The sequence below is a fragment of the Cynocephalus volans genome, chromosome 12 (genome assembly GCF_027409185.1).
Source record: "Cynocephalus volans isolate mCynVol1 chromosome 12, mCynVol1.pri, whole genome shotgun sequence".
Classification (NCBI taxonomy): domain Eukaryota; kingdom Metazoa; phylum Chordata; class Mammalia; order Dermoptera; family Cynocephalidae; genus Cynocephalus; species Cynocephalus volans.
The window spans coordinates 105,230,051-105,250,734 of NC_084471.1; the positions used below are offsets into that span (position 1 = coordinate 105,230,051).

Consider the following 20,684-nt stretch of genomic DNA (forward strand, 5'->3'; position numbering starts at 1 on the left):
TGTAGCAGGGAAAACCCATACCTCACCACAACACCGCACTGTAAATTGTCTGGGGCCACTGGAGCATAAATTAAAGGGAGCTGGCATCGTTGAGCAGGTAGGAGGTAAGAGGAAGGGGGTGGAGCCACCAAGACAGAATATAAAAGCGCAGAGACAGCCTCTGAGACTCAAAGACCCAGAGACTGAAAGGAGAGGTCCAGCAAAAACTCTCACTGTAGATTGACTTGACCTGAGATTAACCGAGGAATCTAGAGAACAAAGATGACTTCTGAAGACTGTTCCGTAACAGAGAATAGCTCTTTGCATCCAGAGACAAGACAAGAAAGTAAGTCAAATCTGTTTCTTGTGTACTGGCGATATCACTATACTTAGCACATCCTGGTAGTTAGAGGAGAAAATGAGGCTTTGTCTTTTAGAGAACTTGCTCAGGTGGTTGTATTTCAGTCGGCACAAAGGAGAAACTGGGAAGAGGAAAATACCTCTTTATCTATGAAAAGATAGTAAATCTGAGACAGGAGAGGTGAATTTCGAAAGATATTTAAAAATCTTTTTCTTTGTTTCAGTTTACATCATCTCAATGTTCAGATTTAATTAGAAAACTCCCTGCCCTGGCCAAGTCACTCTCCACCACTCTTCCATGTCTACTTGTCCATACTCCAGGATATGTTGCCACCCTTTACAGAAAATTCTGTTTCCACATAAACAATTACATTCTTGATTCCTTTCCTTGTATCTTCGTCTGCATTCTGTGTGTCTCATCCAGAGTTCTCACCTAAGCATTCTTTCGTTGCTGGAAACATGCAGGTTTCCAATCTTTAAGAGAATAGCCGTATAAGCATCTGTATATTGATGGTGTCCAATGGTAATTTATTAGGAGAATGTCACAAAATAATTCTTGAAGATGCACTTCTGCTTCAGTATTCTTTATGGGACTCTTTTCCTCCATTTCATCCTTCTATTTTCCTCTTCCAATTTCCGGCTTCAAATTCTGTATGAGTCAGACGTTTGTCTTCGCTTCCTTTGTTTTTCATCAAAATATGATAGTCTTCTACATTTTCCTTGTTTCTATTTAATTGTTCTATCCACATATCTATTCTATTTCCTATTATTTTTCCCACTGTTTTTCCATACCTTGTTTCTATAGGCTTTCTTGCATTTTAAAAAATTTATCCTTCTTTCTCCCTAAATAATGAAGTGCCCTAAAATGCAAGCACTTAGGAACTAGAGTTTACCTGTACGCAAGAGTTATCAAGTAATAAAGGGATGTGTTAGAAACAGCAAAGCTAAACAACCTCTGAGGGAGAAATTGTTTTCTAAGTATGTGTCAACTAGATTGAGTAACTTTAGAAAAGTATCAATACCTCTGGCAAATCTATCCTTTGTTTAAGAACAGAAAATCAAGTGTGGATAACAAGTACAAGATACTCAAATTTTTAGTTAACCAGGTGAGCCATAACTTTATGGTCCAGTTGCGCTGCCAAAAAGAACAAATATGATAATAATAAAACTATTTAATAAATAAAGAGCATAGTTGAAAGAAAGACCTAATGTAGAAATCCTTAACTTTTCCTGAGATCACTCCAATTTTCTGCTGAATGTTAAGTCTATGCTTAACATAGCTGCTCGATTAGTACAAACAATCATTGGGCCTCAACTCTTAGGGGAGTCAATAGGCAATAAATAGGTGGATTTATTTTCAATTTCGCCATTCATGGACAGGACCTGTAATCAGAGCTAAAGTGTGCTGTTGGGGGAATGCTGTGTCACCTAGGAGATAAATCAAACTGTGAGTAATAATAGCCCTCACTAATGGAGAGTCATTTGATAGTCATCTGAAAGTCATCTCCATAGTTTACCCACTTGGCCAAGCCAATGGGCTGAGCTAGATGACGGAGCCCACAAGTTATGTGAATGTATTAGGACTTGATGAAGAGCCAGAACTATTGCTGCACTGAATCCAAGCAGTGTAATTGACTCTCACATGGTGAGAAGTGAAACTCAGCAGAGCTCTGTACCACCCTACCAAAGGCTGCTTCCAGTGAGAACTGTATGTGGGTGCAAAAAACGAAAACTTGCTTTGAGAAGCTGAGAGGAATAGAACTAGACAGGAAGGAAGTAAAGGTTTCTCTTGCAAAATCCAAATGCAGACTTACGCTGGGAAAAGAACCCCCTGAAGAAGCAAAAGATGATGTTGGCACCTGGTGCGTGGTAAATTACTATGAAAAAAAGCAACATCTCTTCACCCAGTTTAACATTAGAGAAATGTTTTAAGAAAAAACAAAACAAGACATGAATTTCAAGATATGTCCTATATAGACATCCTTTTAGTTACGAAAATCATCCATGCTTAAAAACAGGATTTTTTGCATTTTGAGACTTTTTCATTGTCAGTTATAATATCATTCAAGTAGCCGTTTTACAGTTCAGGTTTTGAGAACGTAAAAGGGAACTGTATATTTGTTATAGGGCCACATTTTAAAAATCCTGATAGCTCATCCTGCAAAAAGAAAATACCAGATTCACAAAATTTCCTTCTTTCTTTTCTCAATTACTTATATTCCAGAACAGATATCCTTCTTGTTATTTTTTGTTTGTTTTTGGTTTTTGTTGCTTTTTATTTTTGGTAACTAAGAATCATCATTCACATCATATTCCTATTCTAAATCCTTCCACAAATATTTATTTATCAAAGAAAACTTCAACTTTGTTTCACCATCATGCAGAAGGGTAAATGAAACAATCAACTTCCACCCAATACTTGGTCTATGATACTGTTACATTTCTTCTTATTTTTACTTCTCTTGGAAAATTCAAATTTTACTGTTCATTCATATATTATTTTTAATTGAGGTATAATTTACATATGATGTATGCACATATCACTGTTGTACAGTTTAATGAGTTAAAGGCAATAGTATCAACACAACTCCAATCAACATTTGGATATTTCCATCACCCTAAAAAGTTTTCCTATATCCCACCTCAGGAAATGACCCTTTGCACACACACAAAGGCGACTGCAGTTCTGATTTCTGTAACTATAGCTTAGTTCAGCTATCCTTGAATGTCACACACATGGAAATATGTGAGGGTACTGCCGAAAGTTCGTGGAAAAATTAGAATTGAAAGACAATTCTAAACCTTCCATGAACTTTTTGAAGTACCCTTGTATATTATATAATTTGGGGGAGCAGGATTTTTTTTCACTAAGCAGTATTATTACTGTTGAGATTCATCCATTTGTTGCATGTATTAGTTTTTGTTGATGTGGGGTTTTTTTTTAGTTGCTTAGCAGAATTCCTTTGTATGGATATACCATAATTTGTTTATCCATTCCCCTATTGATGGATATTTATGTTATATCTAGGATTAGGATTTGTCTATGAAGAATAAAGCTGCTATGAGCATTCTCGTATAAGGCATTTTGAGAACAAATTTTTATTTCTCTTGGGGATTACATAGGAGTAGAACTACTGCTGGATGATAGGTTAGATGTTCACTTGTGTGTTTCAGGTTTTGTTTTGTTTTTGTTTTTGTTTTTTGACGGTTAGCCAGTATAGAGATCCAAACACATGACCTTGGCGTTATGACACCATGCTCTATGGTTAGAGCTAAACAGCCAGCCTTCTATTTAATTTTATAAGTAGTTTCCAAAGTATTTTTCCAATTTGTTTTCCTAGCAATAATATAGAATTCCAGTTTCTCCGCATCTGCACAAACCTCACCAAAAAGTACTGTCATTTTTTTCTTTTTCTTTTTAGTCATTCTAGTTTTAGATAGTTATATTTCAACTCAATATTTTACTTTATTACATTATCCATGTTTATCTTATTCACATCATTTATCTTAAACAGTAACTACAAGGAGGTTAAAGGAGTGTGCCTGGGGTGTTCTTTTCACATATCTTCTAGGGTCACTGAGTGTTTAAAAATGTTCTGATTGCGATTAAAACAATAAAATTATGACATTCTTAGAATTTTCATAGCTATGAAGTACATATATTGGGGAGATGTTTTATCATCTAAGAACTATGCCTAAATTATTTTATTTCTAGCCAATAAGAAACTATCCAAATTCACTCAAAAGTTGGGAAAAATTAACTTATAAATTCCATATAAGGATATGTGGGAACACATAACTACTTTTTAAAAATTAAATACCTCAAAAGATTATCCAGTATTCCTGTCTTTCTTTCATAGTCTGCCTGAATTCATTATCAACTTTCTCCTTTTCAGATAATGCCACCAGTCCCTGTTTTGCAGAACATCAGGAAGGGTCCCTTCAAGTTCCTGTGCCATGTGCTGTCGTGACTGTGGTCTTCATCACCATTTTAATCATAGCACTCGTTGCTTTATCAGGTGCGTCTATCCCTCATGAGTTCTTTCAAAGCCTCTTAGCTGTGAGCATTCATGCCCAGATGAAATCAATGGGTTTTAGTTTAGTCTAGTTCTCATAAATTCTTCTCAAATTAGGATCATCTCATATGCCATACATGACTAATTTCTTAATCAGTATTAAATATAATCCCATGGTCCTTGGATGATTAGTGCAATTTGTGAAGATGTTTATATGTAGAATAAAGGGGACTGATTGGGATTCTAAATAAACAGATATTTATCTGGGAAGCATGTGGGCTTCACATTTATTATCTAATTCACTGATTATCAGAAAGTGGCTAGTCCTTTTTCTTTCATCTCAAAGGCCACAGAATGGTACTTGTGGGTAATTCAGACCATATCTAGAAGCTCGCAGAGAGTCAGAAATGATATGGTACGTAATACATAGAGCTATGCCAAGATACATTTGTGTGTTTTACAAATACGAAATTTTATGGTTTTATTAAACATCCCCAGACACAGGTCTTTCTGAATTTCGAACTAGTTCTCTGAACACTACTCTTTCCCTCACCTCCCAATCTAGTGTAATGTCTACCACATCTTCAGATTCTTCCACCTCTGCATTTAGATTTAAAACCTTACTTAGAATCTATAATGCATTTCACCCTTTCTAGTCCAAAGACTATTTCCGGATTTTTCTGTTTTCCTGCCATTTTTTGACATTATGACCAAAGAGACACCACCTTATCCTCACACTGCATACAATGATGATTAGTCACAATGAAAGGTCAGTGAAGGTGAGAACCTGCTTTCTTCTTACTCTTTCCAGAATTCTTCTTGACTCTTGTACTTTACCATCTAGCACAGAACAGCAGCCCCTGGACTAGTCTTTGCACGCTTTGGGTATTTGGTTTCTTTCTTTGCTAAAACAAACCGTTTTTCTATTCACAGTGGGACAATACAATTGTCCAGGCCGATATGCATTCCCAGTTTTATCAGACGACAATGTTTCTTCATGCTCAGATGATTGGGTTGGCTACCAGAGGAAATGCTACTTTATTTCCACTGAAACAAAAAGCTGGACCTTGGCCCAAAACTCTTGTATCACACGTGGTGCTACTCTTGCTGTCATCGATTCTGAAAAGGAATTGGTAAGACTCTAAAACAACTTCATATAATATTGCTATTTTATTCTAAATAGCTAATTTATGGTTTCTTTCTGCTTCCTTCTAAAGTGAAAACTTTGTACCTACCTCTCATGTAGGAAAAGTTAGTCACATATGACTAGTCCGAGGTCAAAATGAGAGTTCAGTTTAGTCTTTTCGGTTTGATTTTATTGCTTAGCTTCAAAGGCCAGAAATCCAAATGAGTTGATCCTGTATAGAAATAATAAATGATCAGCTTAGCTCTCATGTCTCAAATTGCAGCTTTTGAGAAGTGGGATTTATTATATACTTGCCCAAAAGGTTGTTTAACATAACAACTCCTTTGTGCTTTCTTTCAGATCTTTCTGAAAAGATATGTGGGTAGAGCTGAACATTGGATTGGGCTAAAAAATGAAGCTGGTCAGACATGGAAATGGTCAAATGGTAAAGAATTTAACAACTGGTAAGTCTCAAGAAGTCTCTTTATCCTCCCCAGGCTGGCATAGCAGAAAACTGTTCTTCTTCCAAAGCCCTGTTTGATATAAATGCTGAGCTCTTCATGAGTAGACCTCTGACAATCCTTTTGTATGCTTATACTCTTTGGAATGCTTTAGAGACAGGCTTTATTATTATTGTTTTTTATCCAATTAGATACAATAAATGCTTATAATAATTTTCTTCTCAGCGAACTCTAGTGTGAAAAATAAATTCAGTTACTTTGAAAATATTGCAAGAATAATTATGATGATGCAAAAAATCCAACATTCTCAATCTCATTTATATTTTACTGATGAGATAGTTGCTGGAAAATACTTCCCTCCTGCTATTTCCCAGTTTTTTTTTAATCTCTAGAGGGATAAAGAACAATATTTTCAATGCCTGATTATGAGTTTCTATAAATCTGAGAAAAAACTTGCCACACAATACAGATACTGGCTCTATTATCATTACCTATAGGTAAACTACATTTTAAAGTTTGAAGGACATTTTGTAAGTTTGGTGTTGATCTTTACTATCTGAAAATTCAAAGTTGAATAAATTTTTAGGTATCTTAATAGTTTTATGATAATTACTGATATGGGATCAAGATTAAAATTCAAATTCCTAGAAAAGGGATTCTAAATAAGTAATTTATGGTCCCATATCCATGGATGGGCTTCAGGGACCATAAACTCTCCAAAATTGTATGTGCCAGTAGGAATGAATGTTGAATGTATATAATTTCTGGGAAGTGTTTCTTGAATAATCAATGAATAATCAATAAAAAATGAACAAGAAGTACTCCTTTGGTGACGTGCCAACCAAATGAATGAAGCACTTGAATCTTAGCTGTACATCTTTTCTCCACATACTATGCCTTTCAATTCGTGCCTACTGTCTCTGCAGAGTAATCTGTGATTATTCGACTGGCAGACTTGCCTTATAATTCTTACTAAGCAAAAAAAGGAAAAGAAAAAGAAAAAAAGAGATTATCACCACCACAAAGTTTTCTGTAATGTAACTGAATGGAAATGAACTGAAAATAATTGTTTCTTTATTGTTTGACAGGTTCAACTTTACAGGGTCTGCGGACTGTGCGTTTCTGAACAGCACAGAAGTCAGCAGTACAGAATGTAAAAAGAATTTACACTGGATATGTAGCAAACCCTACTAATAAAGAGGAAACATATTTACTTACTTACAGACTATTCTAACAGAAAACTAAAGAAACGTCGTGTCAACAGATGCTGTTTTGTGGTCAGAATTTTTCCATAAAAACTTTATATTATCTTGGAAGCCTTGTTCCAAACATGACTGGGGAAAAAAAAGAGAGAAATTCCAGGAAAATCTGCATTGTGGACTCTTTCTGACATGAGCTGAAAATGCCAGAGGTTGACTGATAATCATGACCCCCAAAAGGAGAATGACTATAAAACCTTTCAGATGCACTTTATATATATTTTAAAATCAGAAATAATAAAATAGCTAGGTTTTTGCTTATTATTTATTGTTGAATGACTGCCTAAGCGAGTTCCCTTCCTGCATCTGCACTATTTGAAGGAGTTAGATGATGCTGTTAGAGATCGCTTATGAATGGACAAATGCTTATGAAACTAAGCTCTGTAATATTTCTCTTTTAAGAGAAATTTACCAAGTAACTTTGTCATTTTTCCCCCAAAGAATAGTATGATTATGTGTTTTTGTTGTTGTTACTTCCTCAATAGTTGTCTGGTCTTTTTCAATGGTAGTTATTTCTTTGCCTTTTAACCTTCTACACAATGTTTTGCAGAGAAAAGACAAAAGCAAAGAAGATGAGTAACATTTGTAAAACAGACTTAAAAAGTGTTAAAAAATGTGCAATATGTGATTTGCCACTGAATATTATGAAATATTCTATATTGTTCAAACCTGGAATACTAGTTTTATCTGGTAATAAGTCTGTGACGTTCCTAATCAAGTCTATCAGGTGCAATACTTCATGTGAAATATTTTTATGTGCAATAAAGTGTGTTTACTTGTTTGTTTGTACTTTGTATTCAGTACAATTATAAGCTGCTTTTATGTATGTGAAATAAAAATAGAATCAACATAATGGTTTCCAAGAAGTGTTCATTCCTTCAAAATGCATTAAAAATTATATATCATATTAGAAAGCAGAAAACAGGACATGATGACTTTTTTAAAAGAATTCTGTCTGTCGTAAAACAATTTTATGAAATGATTGATACATTTCAAATTGTTGTCATACGTTTAAATCCTAAAGGACCATATCCATTTTTTGTGTATGTAGTGGATGTTCAGTAATAATTGGTCCTCATATAATCAATGCTTTGAAAGCATCTTCAGTTCTGAAGTACTATATACATTAGAGTCATTTAAATGAAATTATTCACTGAATAGAAATAAGGCACTCTACGATCTTCATAGGATATTTCAGTCAGGGAAAAAATCGATTAACTTCAAAATTGTTTTGTCAATATTTTGCAATAGTCTCCTTTACTGAAAGTTGGATGTATTGATGCACATGGTGTCTTTGAACTGTTGTCACCAGCATGCATATAGAAAAAAAAAATGTGGATTTCAGACACTGCTTAGTGATAAATAGTATACACGTTTCCTAGTCTCTGTGCTCCTCGGTTCCCACAGCTGTAAAATGAAACAAATGGCCTCCTAGCTCTAATATTCTACTATTCATAACAGCAACCTACTTCTGAGTCATATTAGAAAACAATGCCCTGTGATTCATATACTATGAAATATGTATGTGGAAAGGGGAGCTGTTAAAGCCACAGCACGGAAGCCAGGTGGCCTGAGTTTCATCTCTGCCACTTACTGGCTGCCCAGCTATTTTAGTTAGGATTAGTTCAGAATTCAGTTAAAATTATTTAGAAATCTACTTAGTTAGTACATGAAAACAAACTTAAAATGGTATTTGGCTAATACTAAACCCCAATGATAAATTAGATATTAAAGATGATTTTTATAAATGGAAACAAATTTCCAGTATTGGCACAAAGCAGGATTTCTAGGTAACATGACTAATTCTATATAACATATTTTATTTTTTTATCTTTTAAAAATGCATTGGACTAGAGATTGTTAAGCACTCACGACTGTGGTGGACACTAGAGTTAAAACATTGAGCAAATTCGGGATGGCAACTGATTTTGTGGAATTTATGGCCTATTTGTAAAACAAACAGTGAGGTAACTAATTATAATATGGTGGGATAAAGGCTGTGATGGGGAAACGTAGGGTGCTATGGAAACTTGTTACAGATATATTCATACTATTCTGTTCGATCCCATGTTCAAACTTTTAGCTAATTTCCTAAATGTTTTCACCTTGTATAATTACATAAATATGTACTGAAAATAACTACCAATTACATGTGTTTTATTTTGCTTTTCCAACATAATTTCAATTTCTTCCTCTGGAAAGGGGAATACCTCACCTGCTCATTTCACATAATTAAAGGGATTTGATAAAATGATTTTTAAAAGGATAATATGCCATTGAAATATTAATGCTATACTCAGTATTTAATGATTCAAAACTTTAAAAATACTAATATAGAAATGATTTTTCTAAGTTTGTTCCCAATTTTCATAATTTTGATTACATTTCCACACTTGAAAATATATTATAACTGAAATTGAAATTCAAATGAATTTCTGGGGAAAATTTTGGAAACTATATGACCAGAAATTCTGCTGGTAACAGTGTAAACTGGTTTATTTAACCTTTGGAGGGCATTTTAGCAATACTTATCAAAAACTTAAAATAATTCATACCTTTCCTTTGAGACAACCACTTTTGGGGAGGGAGGAAAGATTTTAAAGGGACTATCTTGGATGTGAAAGACATAACCACAAAAATATTTATGAAAGAGATGGTTCTAGTAGTAAAAAGTCAGAGTCCACTTAATTGTACAAAATTAAGGATTTAGCTAAATAAATATGATTCTCCTACATAATGAAATGCTGTGATGCCATTAAAAAATACTACCGAAGAAGATTTATGGATATAAAATATCCTCAAACCAATATTGCTGCCAGTTAAAAATAGTATAAGGGTACTTCAAAATGTTCATGGAAAGATAAAATTAAAAAATAATATAAATCTGTCCATGAATTTTTTGAAGTACCCTGATATATACAATAAGATTACATTCTGTTTAATAATAAATATATGAAATATTTTATATTTCTATATGCTGAGAGAGAAAAAAAACTTCTAATGTAAACACAGCAGTTTTGCCTGAGTAGTAGGAATACGGGTAATATTTATTTTCCTCTCTGTTTCTCTACAATTTCAACTTTTCCTATAATGAGTATTTATTTATTGATTGATTGATTTTTGACAGAAAAAAGCTTATTCAGAAAATTAATAAAGTTTACACAAAAGGCCATGTATTGTATAATGCTATTTATATGAAATGTCCAGAATAGGCAAATCCATAGAGACAGAAAGTAGATTAGTAGATGCAAGGAGCTCGGGAGAGGGGGGAATGAGGAACAGCCGCTAACAGACATGGGTTCTGGAAGTAGACAATGGCAATAGTTGCACTATTTCATGAATATACTAAAAAGCCACTGAATTGTACACATTTTTATTTATTTTGTTTGTTTGTTTTTGCTTTTTTTAAATTTTAACTTCTCAATATACATTGCAGTTGATTTTCGAGTCCCTTCACCTGTTCCTCTTCCTCACCTCCCTCTTCCCCTCCTCCCACAACTACATCATATCTGCTCATGTGTCTTAACAAGTTCAAGGAATTGTTGCAATTGTTGTGTCTTCTTCCCCCACCCCACCCTTTATTTGTTTGTATATTTCTTTTTCTATTTATTTTTAGCTCTCACAAATAAGTGAGAACATGTGGCATTTCTCTTTCTGTGCCTGACTTGTTTCACTTAATATAATTTTCTCTTAAGTCCATCCATGTTGTTGCAAATGGTAGTATTTAATTCTTTTCCATAGCAGAACAGTATTCCATTGTTTAGATATACCACATTTTTCTTATCCACTCATCTGGTGACGGACATTTGGGCTCATCCCAACTCTTGGTTATTGTAAATAGTGCTGCAGTAAACATGGGAGTACAGGTATCCCTTTGACATGATGGTTTCCATTCCTCTGGGTATATTCCCGGCAGTAATAGCTGGGTCATATGGTAGATTATATGCAATTGTTTGAGGAACCACCATACCATTTTCCTTAAAGGCTGCACAATTCTGCAGTCCCACCAACAGTGTATGAGAGTTCCTTTTTCTCCTCAACCTCACCAGAATTTATCATTTTCAGTTTTTGGATATTAGACATGCTAACTAGACTGAGATGGTATCTCAAAGTGGTTTATTTACATTTCTCAAAAGCTGAGTGACGCTGAGCAGTTTTTCATGTATTTGTTGGCCATTCATAAATCTTCCTTTGAGAAATGCCTATTCAGTTCCTTTGCCCATGTTTTGATTGGGTTATTTGGTTTTTTTGCTGCAAAGTTGTTTGAGTTCCTTGTATATTTTGGATATTAATCCTTTGTCAGATGTATATTTTGCAAATATTTTCTCCCACTTGTTGGTTGTTTTTTCACTCAGTTGATGGTTTCTTTTGCTGTGCAGAAGCTTTTTAGTTTGATATAATACCACTTGTTTATTTTTCTTTTGTTTGCCTGTGCTTTTAGGGTCTTATTCATGAACTCTGTACAAACTCCTAACCCTGGAGTATTTCTGCTATGTTTTCTTTAAGGAGTTTTATTGTTTCAGGGTGTATGTTTAATTCTTTAATCCAGTTTGAGTTGATTTTGGTATATGGTGAAAGGTACAGCTTTAGTTTCATTCTCCTACATATGAATATCCAGTTTTCCCAGCACCATTTGCTGAAAAAGCAGTCTTTTCCCCATTGTGTAGACTTGGTGCCTTGATCAAGTGTCAGATGGCTGTAGGTTTGTGGGTTGATTTCTGAGTTTCCTATTCTATTCCATTGATCCTTGTGTTTGTTTTTATGCCGGTGCCATGCTGTTTTGGTTATTACAGCTTTGTAGTATAGTTTAAAGTTAGGAAGTGTTATGCCTTCAGCTTTATATATTTTTTTTTTTTGCTCAGGATTGCTTTGGCTATTCATGATCTTTTGTTATTCCATATAAATGTCTGGAGAGTTTTTTCCACTTCTGAGAAAAATGTCATTGGAATTTTGATGGGGATTGCATTGAATCTGTAGATCACTTTGGGTAATATGGACATTTTCATAATATTAATTCTTCCAATCCAAGAGCGTGGGATATCTTTCCATCTTCTTCTGTCCTCTTTAATTTCTCTCAACAGTGGTTTGTAGTTCTCATTGCAGAGATTTTTCACATCCTTTGTTAACTTTATGCCAAGTATTTTATTTTTTTGGTGCCTATTGTAAATTGGCTAGCTTTCTTGATTTCTTTTTCTGCATGCACTGTTAGAGTATAGAAATGCTACTGATTTTTGTATGTTGATTTTGTATCCTGCTACTTTGCTGAAATCATTTATTAGCTCTTAAAGATTTTTGGTAGAGGTCTTAGGTTGTTCAATATATAAGATCATATCATCCACAAACAGGGACAGTTTGACTTCATCTGTCAAACTGTCATGCCCTTTTTTTCCTTCTCTTCTCTGACTGCTCTAGCTAGTACTTCCAACACTATGTTGAATAGGAGTGGTGAGAGTGGGTATCCTTGTCTAGTTCCCATTCAGAATGATATTGGCAGTGGGCTTATCATATATGGCTTTAATTATGTTGAGATACTTTCCATCTATACCTAACTTGTAGAGAGTCATTATCATAAATGAATGTTGAATTTTGTCAAATGCTTTTTCAGCATCTTTAGGGGTGATCATATGGTTTTTGTCTTTGATTTTATTGATGTGGTGTATCACAGTTATTAATTTGCATATGTTGACTGAACCTTGCATCCCTGGGATGAATCTTACTTGATCACAGTGTATACTTTTGTGTGTATGTTGCTGTATTCTGTTAGCTAGTATTTTATTGAGGATTTTAGTGCCAATAATTATCAAGGATATTGGCCTGTAGTTTTCTATTTTTACTGTATCTTTTTCTGGTTTTGGTATCAGGGTGATGTTTGCCTCATAAAATGAGTTTGGGAGAATGGCCTCTGTTTCAATCTTTTGGAATAGTTTGCAGAGAATTGATATCAAGTCCTCTTTGAAAGTTTGGTAGAACTCTACAATGAACCCAGTCCCAGACATTTCTTTGTTAGGAGAATTCTGGTAACAGCTTCATACTCTTTTATTGTTATTGGTCTGTTCAGATTTTCTATATCTTCTTGGCTCAGTTTTGGTAATCTGTATCTGTCCAGAAATTTATCTATTTCCTCCAGATTTTCAAATTTGTTGGTGTGTAATTGTTTATAGTAGTCTCTAATTTTTCTTTATATTTCTGTGATATCATTTCTAATTTTTGTTATTTGGGTCTTCTCTCTTCTTGGTTAGCCTTGCTAAAGGTTTGTTAATTTTATTTATCTTTTCAAAACACCAACTTTTTGTTTCATTGATCTTTTGTATCATCTTTCAGTTTTCTATTGCATTTAGTTCTGCTCTGTTCTTAATTATTTCTTTCCATCTACTAACTTTGGGTTTCGATTATTCTTGTTTTTCTAGTTCTTTAAAGTGAAGTGTTAGATTTTTCACTTGCCATCTTTCCATTCTTCTGAAACAAGCGTTTAATGTGATATATTTCCCCCTTAGTACTGCTTTTGTAGTATCCCACAGGTTTTATTATGATGTGTCATTAGTTTCATTATTCAAGAAATTTTTTGATTTCCTGTTTAATTTCTTCTTGGACCCATATGTCATTAAGTAGGATGTTGTTTAATTTCCATGTGTTTGTATAGTATCCAGAGATTTGTGTGTTATTGTGTTCTAATTTTAATCCATGGTGATCTGAAAAAATACATGGAATAAATCCAATATTTGTGAATTTGTTTAGACTTGATTTGTGATCTAACATGTGATCTATCCTGGAGAATATTCCATGTTCTGATGAGAAAAATGAATATTCCGAGGTTGTTGGATGGAATGTTCTGTAGATATCTGCCAAGTCCAACTGGTCTAAAATGTTGTTTAGATCTAGTGTTTCTCTATTGGTTTTTTGCCTAAGTGATCTGTACAATGTTGAGAGTGGCGTGTTCAGGTCCCCAGCTTTTATGGTATTAGTGTCTATCTCATTCCTTAGGTCTAATAGTGTTTGCTTTATAAATCTGGCTGCTCTGACATTGGGTGCATATATATTTATGATTGTTATGTCTTCTTGATGGATTGATCCTTTTGTCATTATATAGTGGCCTTATCTCTTTTTATGTTTTTTGGTTTAAAGTCTATTTTATCTGATATAAGAATAGCTGCTCCAGCTCGCTTTTCACTCCTATTTGCATGGTATATCTTTTTCCATCCTTTCACTCTTAGTCTATGCATGTCTTTACAGGTGAGGTGAGTCTTTGAAAGGAAGTGTATTGTCAGGTCCATCTTTTTAATCCAGTCAGTTGGTCTGTGTCTTTTGAGGGGGGAATTTATTCCTTTCACATTTAGAGTTATTATTTAAAGGTTTTTATTTACTCATAGCATTTTATTGATTTTTGTTTAGCTGTCTTAAGTATATTTTGGTCTCTCTTTCTTACTTTCTGTTTATCTTCTGGTTTCTTGGGGTGGTAGATAAACTATTTTTCTCTTTATTGTGAGCATTTTAATTTTACTGGTGGTTTTGTTCTTTCTTGAATATTCATGGCAGTGATGGTTGTTTTTCAGGTACCAAATCCAGTACTTCCTCGAGAATTTCTTGTAAGGCTTTTTGTGTGGTAGTGAACTCCCACTGTTTTTGTTTGTCTGAGTAATATACTATCTGTTCTTCATTTCAGAAGGATGGTCTTGGTGGCTAAAGTATTCATGGCTGGCAATTTTTGTCCTTTAGTATTTTGAATATATATTCCCATTCTTTTCTGGCTTTTAGGGTTTCCGATGAAAAGTCTGGTGTTAGTCTGATTGGGCTCCCTTATAGGTGACTTGATGCTTCTCTCTTTTTGTCTATGAGTTTTGCCAGTTGACTATAACATGTCTTGGAGTAGACATTTTTGGGTTGAGTATGTTTGGGGATCTTTGGGCCTCCTGAATCTGAAGATCTGTGACTTTACCTGGGAACTTTTCTGCCATTATTTTGTTGAATATGTTTTCAATGCCATTTCCTTTTCCTCCTCTTCTGGAATACCCATGATTTGGATATTTGAACGCTTCAGGTTGTCTGTTATCTCTCTTAGATTTTCTTCAGTTTTTTAAATTCTTTTTTCTTTTTTTGGTCTGCCTGTGTTAATTGAAACAGCCCATCTTCAATATCAGAAATTCTGTCTTCTGCTTATTCTAGACTGCTGGTTAGACTTTCTGTTGTGTTTTTTATTTCACTGAATGAATCCTTCAGCTCCACGAGCTCTGCTACATTCTTTTTCAGGGCATTGATTTCTTTGTACATTTCTTCTTTCAGGTCCGTATATTTGTCTCGTTTCATTGTGTTGTCTGAGTTTTGTTGTAGCTCATTTAGTTTCCTTAAAATTGTTGCTCAGAATTCCTTGTCAGTCATTTCAAGGACTTCCTGTTCTATAGGATCTAGAGCTTGAGAGCTATTATTTTCCTTTTGCGGTAATGTAGTTTCTTGATTTTTTAGATTTCTGGTATCTTTCCTTTGGTGTTTGGTCATTGTGGCAGAGGGTATCATGGTCCACTTGTTCCACCCTAATGTCTGGCCTGGATCCTGAAGGGACTGCCAAATCTGGGCAGTGGGGACTGACCTGGGCTGTGGGCCCCATGGTGCCTGCCAGTTCCAGCATAGCTGGCTAGGGGCATGTCAGCCTGGCAGCTTTCAGGCCTCTCCGGTGAAAGGGACTGGACTGTGGTGGGTGTCCCATGGCATGTGATGCCTACCTGTTCCAGCATAGCTGTCTCGGGGTGTGTGGGCCTGGCAACTTTCAGGCCTCTCTGGGCAGTGGGGACTGACCTGGGCTGGGAGTCCCACAGAGTCTGCATGATCTTGCGTGGCTGACTCGGGGCATGTGGGCCCAGTGGCTTTTGGGCAATGCTGGGAAGTGGCAACTGGCCTGGGCTGGGGGTCCCACCCATGGCACCTGCCTGTTCCAGCACAGCTGACTCAGAGCATGTGGGTCCAGAGGCTCTCTGGCCTCTCTTGGTGGTGGGGACTGGCCTGGGCTGGGGTTCCCACAGTGCCTGTCTGTTCTGGCATGGGTGTACAATGAATAGTTATTTTACTCTAGAAAAAAACCCTGTTTTTTAAATAAGCACAAATACAGAATTTTTAAAGGGAATAATTTCATTATTTAAAGTACAACTCTAATTTCTTGTGGTCAATTACAAATATTAAGAATGAGTGTGCTTTAAGATCTTCTATGTTAAATAAAATCTTGAAGTCCCGTGTTTGCTGTGAAGTCACCTGTACACAGAAGCTGCAGTGTCATCTAGTGGCTGGATAGAAACACTGTACTTTTGTTTTAAGTAGCTCACCCTTAGATAACATGAAAAAAGATTTCTGTTGAGTATAGTTAAAAATAATGTATTGTACATTCAAAATTGCTAAGAGAGTAAATTTTACATGTTCTCACCACAAAAAAATAAGTATTTGAGATGATGGATATATTTATTAGCTTGATTTAATCATTCTATATTGTGTATACACACATACATATTATAACATTATATTGTACCCCATAAATATATACAATAAGAATTTCTAAATTCACAACAAAATTTTTAAAAAGTTGTCTTAGTTATTTTTTATTCCCATGCATGGGTAATGATTCTTGATTTCACTAGTGCCTCATTCTCTTCTTCATGCATGGACGATGTGGCAGTCAACACTCTCAGCAACACCATTTGTATTTTTTCTAGTCATAAGGGAAATGGCTGTAAACTAGACAAAAACTTAAACCTTGGTAATACTTCATCTCAGTCATGTTTCTCAATATCTTTTCGGTTAAGAGTGAAGCTAAGAGAGGCTCCCAGCCCACAGCCTGCAAGGAAAGGGGAACTCAGCATTGCAGCCACATAAACTGGTTTCTTTGGCAACCTGAATAAGCTTAGAAGCAGATTCTTCTCTAGAGCCTCCAGAAAGGAACATGACCCTTAATTTTGGCCTTGGAAGATCCTAAGAAGAGATCCAACTGAGTCACACTGTGCCTGGACTTCTGAGCCATGGAAATGGCAAGATAATAAATGGGTGGTGTTCTAAGCTGCTACATTTGTGCTAATTTATGGCAACAATAAAAAATTAATGCAGTATGCTTTCAGTTTGTTTCTGGTAAATAGAAATACAATTGATTTTTTATATTAAACTTGTATCCAGCTACCTTCTAATCTCATTTATTAATTCTAATTACTTATCTATAGATTCTCTTGGATTTTCTATAAACAGAATCCTATCTATGGCTGATGTGTGATTTTTTTTTTCCCCTTTCAAATCTGTATAACTTTTAAAAAACATATTGCATTTGCTAAGGCCCCCAGTAATGATGTTAAATAGACAGATGGTAGTGAGCACCTTATCTTGTTCCCTATCTAAAAAGGAAAGTTTCCAACATTTTACCTTTAACTGTAATGTTTGCTCTGGTTTTTGTTGGTTGGTTGGTTTGTTGTGTTTGGGGAAGAGGGGGATAAAAGATTTCTTCTATTTATTCAATGATCTTAATTTTCATCATAATAGATTTTAGAGTTTCCATTTCCTTCTCTTTTATAATTTCCAAGTTTCAGCCCAAATTCTAATATATGCATTTTATTTCCATGAGCTCATTTTAAATATGCTATTGTTTTTAAAATAATGCATGTCATTATATTTTAAACATTATAAAATATATTTACTGAAGAGATAATTTAATACTTAAAAATATTAACCTAAATCTAACTTTCTTTAAGTAATATTTGAGCATACTTATTTAAAAATCTGTCTCTGATATTGCATTTTCTGGCATTCTTGGAGTTTGCTGTGTACTATTTCTATTTGTTTTCTAGTTATCTATTTATGTGTCCAGTTATTTTTTATTGTTGTTGCTGAGTGTGAGATTTTTTTTTTTTCGTGGAAAAAAAATGAAAACTAGAATAGAGTTATATTCTTTGACCAATATGGCTTTAATGCTCTCCTCAGCTTGACTAAACTTTAAATAGACTTCTTCCTGTCTATCGGCCCCTGATCTCCTTTTTCTTAGATGGTTTACTTTAGGAAAGTTGTAATTTCAAATTCCTTCTCTGTCCCTTTCTGAGATAGACATAAATCTTTCAACCTTTTTCCCATGTTATACTCCAGGAACTTCTTTCTCGAGGACCTGGGAGCCATCCGTTTGAAATGTAATTATCAAGATTACATTTGATAATTGTAATTGCACCCTTATCTCCCCATTTCTGTGGAAACACAGGAACCTAACTTCCACAAGTGCCAGTCAGCGAACACACGTGGCCTAATCTCATTGACCAGTGTCTCTCTAACATGCTCCAGTTCTTCTGCACTAGCTCACCCCGGTACTTAAAATCTTCCCACTTCAGCAGAGTTGAGTTCAATTACTCTGCCCTACTGCAATAGTCTGGAATAAAGTCTTCCTTGACTGTTTAATTTGTCTGATACAATTTTTCTTTGATATCTTGTGGAAAAAAATTAAATGTGCTTCTAGCAAATCATCACAGTCACAAGCAATCTAGGATCAATTCCCTTGAATGTGAGTTATAGAAAGGATTTGAAGTTGAGATTCATCTCCCTCAAAGGCCAGTCTCCTGTTCTATCAGCCTTACTTCTAGGGCACTATTTTTCCACCTGGGATGTGATGATTTTACCCCTCAATGGAAATTGAGCAATGTCCAGATGTATTTTTGGTTGTCCTATTTAGTGGTGGTCGGGGTTGTCATTGTGGAGGGGCAGAGGTTTGTTACTGGCACCTAGAGGGTTAAAGTAAGGAATGCTCCTAAACGTCTTACAATGCACTGGACAGTTCCCAGCAAGAGAGAATAATTTGGCTCAAAATGCCAACAGTGCCAAGACTGGAAAATCTTGCCTGGGGTGTAGCTTTTTGGTGAAACAACCAGATATGTTGATTTTTCAGTCTCCCAGCCCCTGCTTGAAGACTGGAATTACCCTGGCATTTAAGAGTGCCAAAAACTCTGCTCAGGTCCTCGGCTTCTTCATCTCTATTTGACATTTTCTATAGGAAAAGCAGCTCATCTTTCTGGTCTCAGCTTTCTTTTGGATCTGTGTTGTGTCGTTCTGCAATAGTATGTAATCTCATGGATGCCTTTAAGATGATTTGAAATATCTTGCTCGGCTTTATAGGTTGTCCTCAGTGTGAAGAGGGTTGGTATTACCTAGCAAGTGGTTATTCATGCTTTTCTTGAATATCTAAATAAAATAACTTGAAGTTTCATTCTGCCTTTAAAAAATCTTCTCTCCTGAATAATTCTCAGAAATCCCAGAGAGTACCATCAAAACTTGTTGCTTAATAATTCTCACTCTTGACTATTGCTCCAGTCTGTTCCATTGGTCACATCATGCTGATTTATAACTGGTCCTATATGATGTGGTCTTCAACCCCTGCTACTTTGCTAAGTTTGAGGACATTTGCTCCCTGTATTACCCAAAGCACCAAACCATAAAAGTAACAAAAGTTTGGGCTAGATGATGATAATAACAATAAAGATGATAAAAGCATAGCAATAATTATAACCAACATTTATATAGTGCTCCTACATACCACAAACTAAATGTTTCATATGTAACTAATTAACTTAATCTTTACATGGCCCTGCGACTTAGGTCTAATATCTCATTTTATATACAGGGAACCCAAATCACAAAGAAATTAAGCACTTTGCCCAAAGACTTTGAATTTCGGATCTAGGATTTGTACTCAGGCAAACTGACACTTTGGAAAAACATAACTTATTTTGACACATAAAAATATAGAATATTTAAAGATGTGTTTTTTTTTTTTTTTTTTTTGCATGTCTGGTTTCATTGCTGTTAAAGTTTCTGGCAACTACGATCACACAGGGCCCCTACTTGTAGAATACCTCCTGTTTTCCATCTTGCACCCTGTGGCGGAAGCTTGTCGACTTACCTTCAGACTTTTATACATCTACTCTTTCCCTAATTCTTGAGGGTGTTTGTCAAAACACCAGGGGAAGACATAATAACAACTGAGATGAAAAGCTGACCCAAATGAAATAAAAACATATATATACAAACAAAAATTGAACATGTGATGTCTATAGTGGGTTTCAAAAAGCTCTAGCATGTTCCTGGGAATCGAGAAAATCTTACATGTGCGTAAGGCAGTGAGTACGCATGTCCAGGAATTACCTGGACATGAGAAGAGCCCAAGCTCTCATGTCTGGCTGACCTTGAAGCTCAGCCTAGGCAGGAAGTAAAGGCTAAGCGGAGCTGTGAACTGCTTGCCTGAGGGCTATAGGTGCACCCCAACATGCACACCAAGCCTCTGAGCAAAGACTGGGAGATCTAGAGTTTAAAAACTTATAAATCAATAAAAAACATAGACAATGCAGACTTAAAAAGTGAGAAGGGACTTTAAAAGTCATTACAGGCTGAATGAGGTTAAAACTTGATGAGGCAGATGTTTACGGTGTATCAAGATGGCGGTGGCTGCAGCGGTTGGCACGGAGTAGCTGAGGTGGAAAAGGCAGCC

The 20,684-nt window shown here is 35.3% G+C and overlaps 1 protein-coding gene across 1 annotated transcript; it reads left to right on the plus strand.

Moving 5' to 3' along the window:
• The first annotated feature begins 261 nt into the window (after window positions 1-261).
• Window positions 262-7,136, plus strand: LOC134391573 (early activation antigen CD69-like). The gene is made up of 5 exons (XM_063115567.1): window positions 262-325; window positions 4,236-4,358; window positions 5,289-5,488; window positions 5,842-5,945; window positions 7,031-7,136. Exons 1-5 carry the CDS (start codon window positions 262-264, stop codon window positions 7,134-7,136), a joined length of 597 nt encoding a protein of 198 aa, XP_062971637.1.
• The last annotated feature ends 13,548 nt before the right edge of the window (window positions 7,137-20,684 follow it).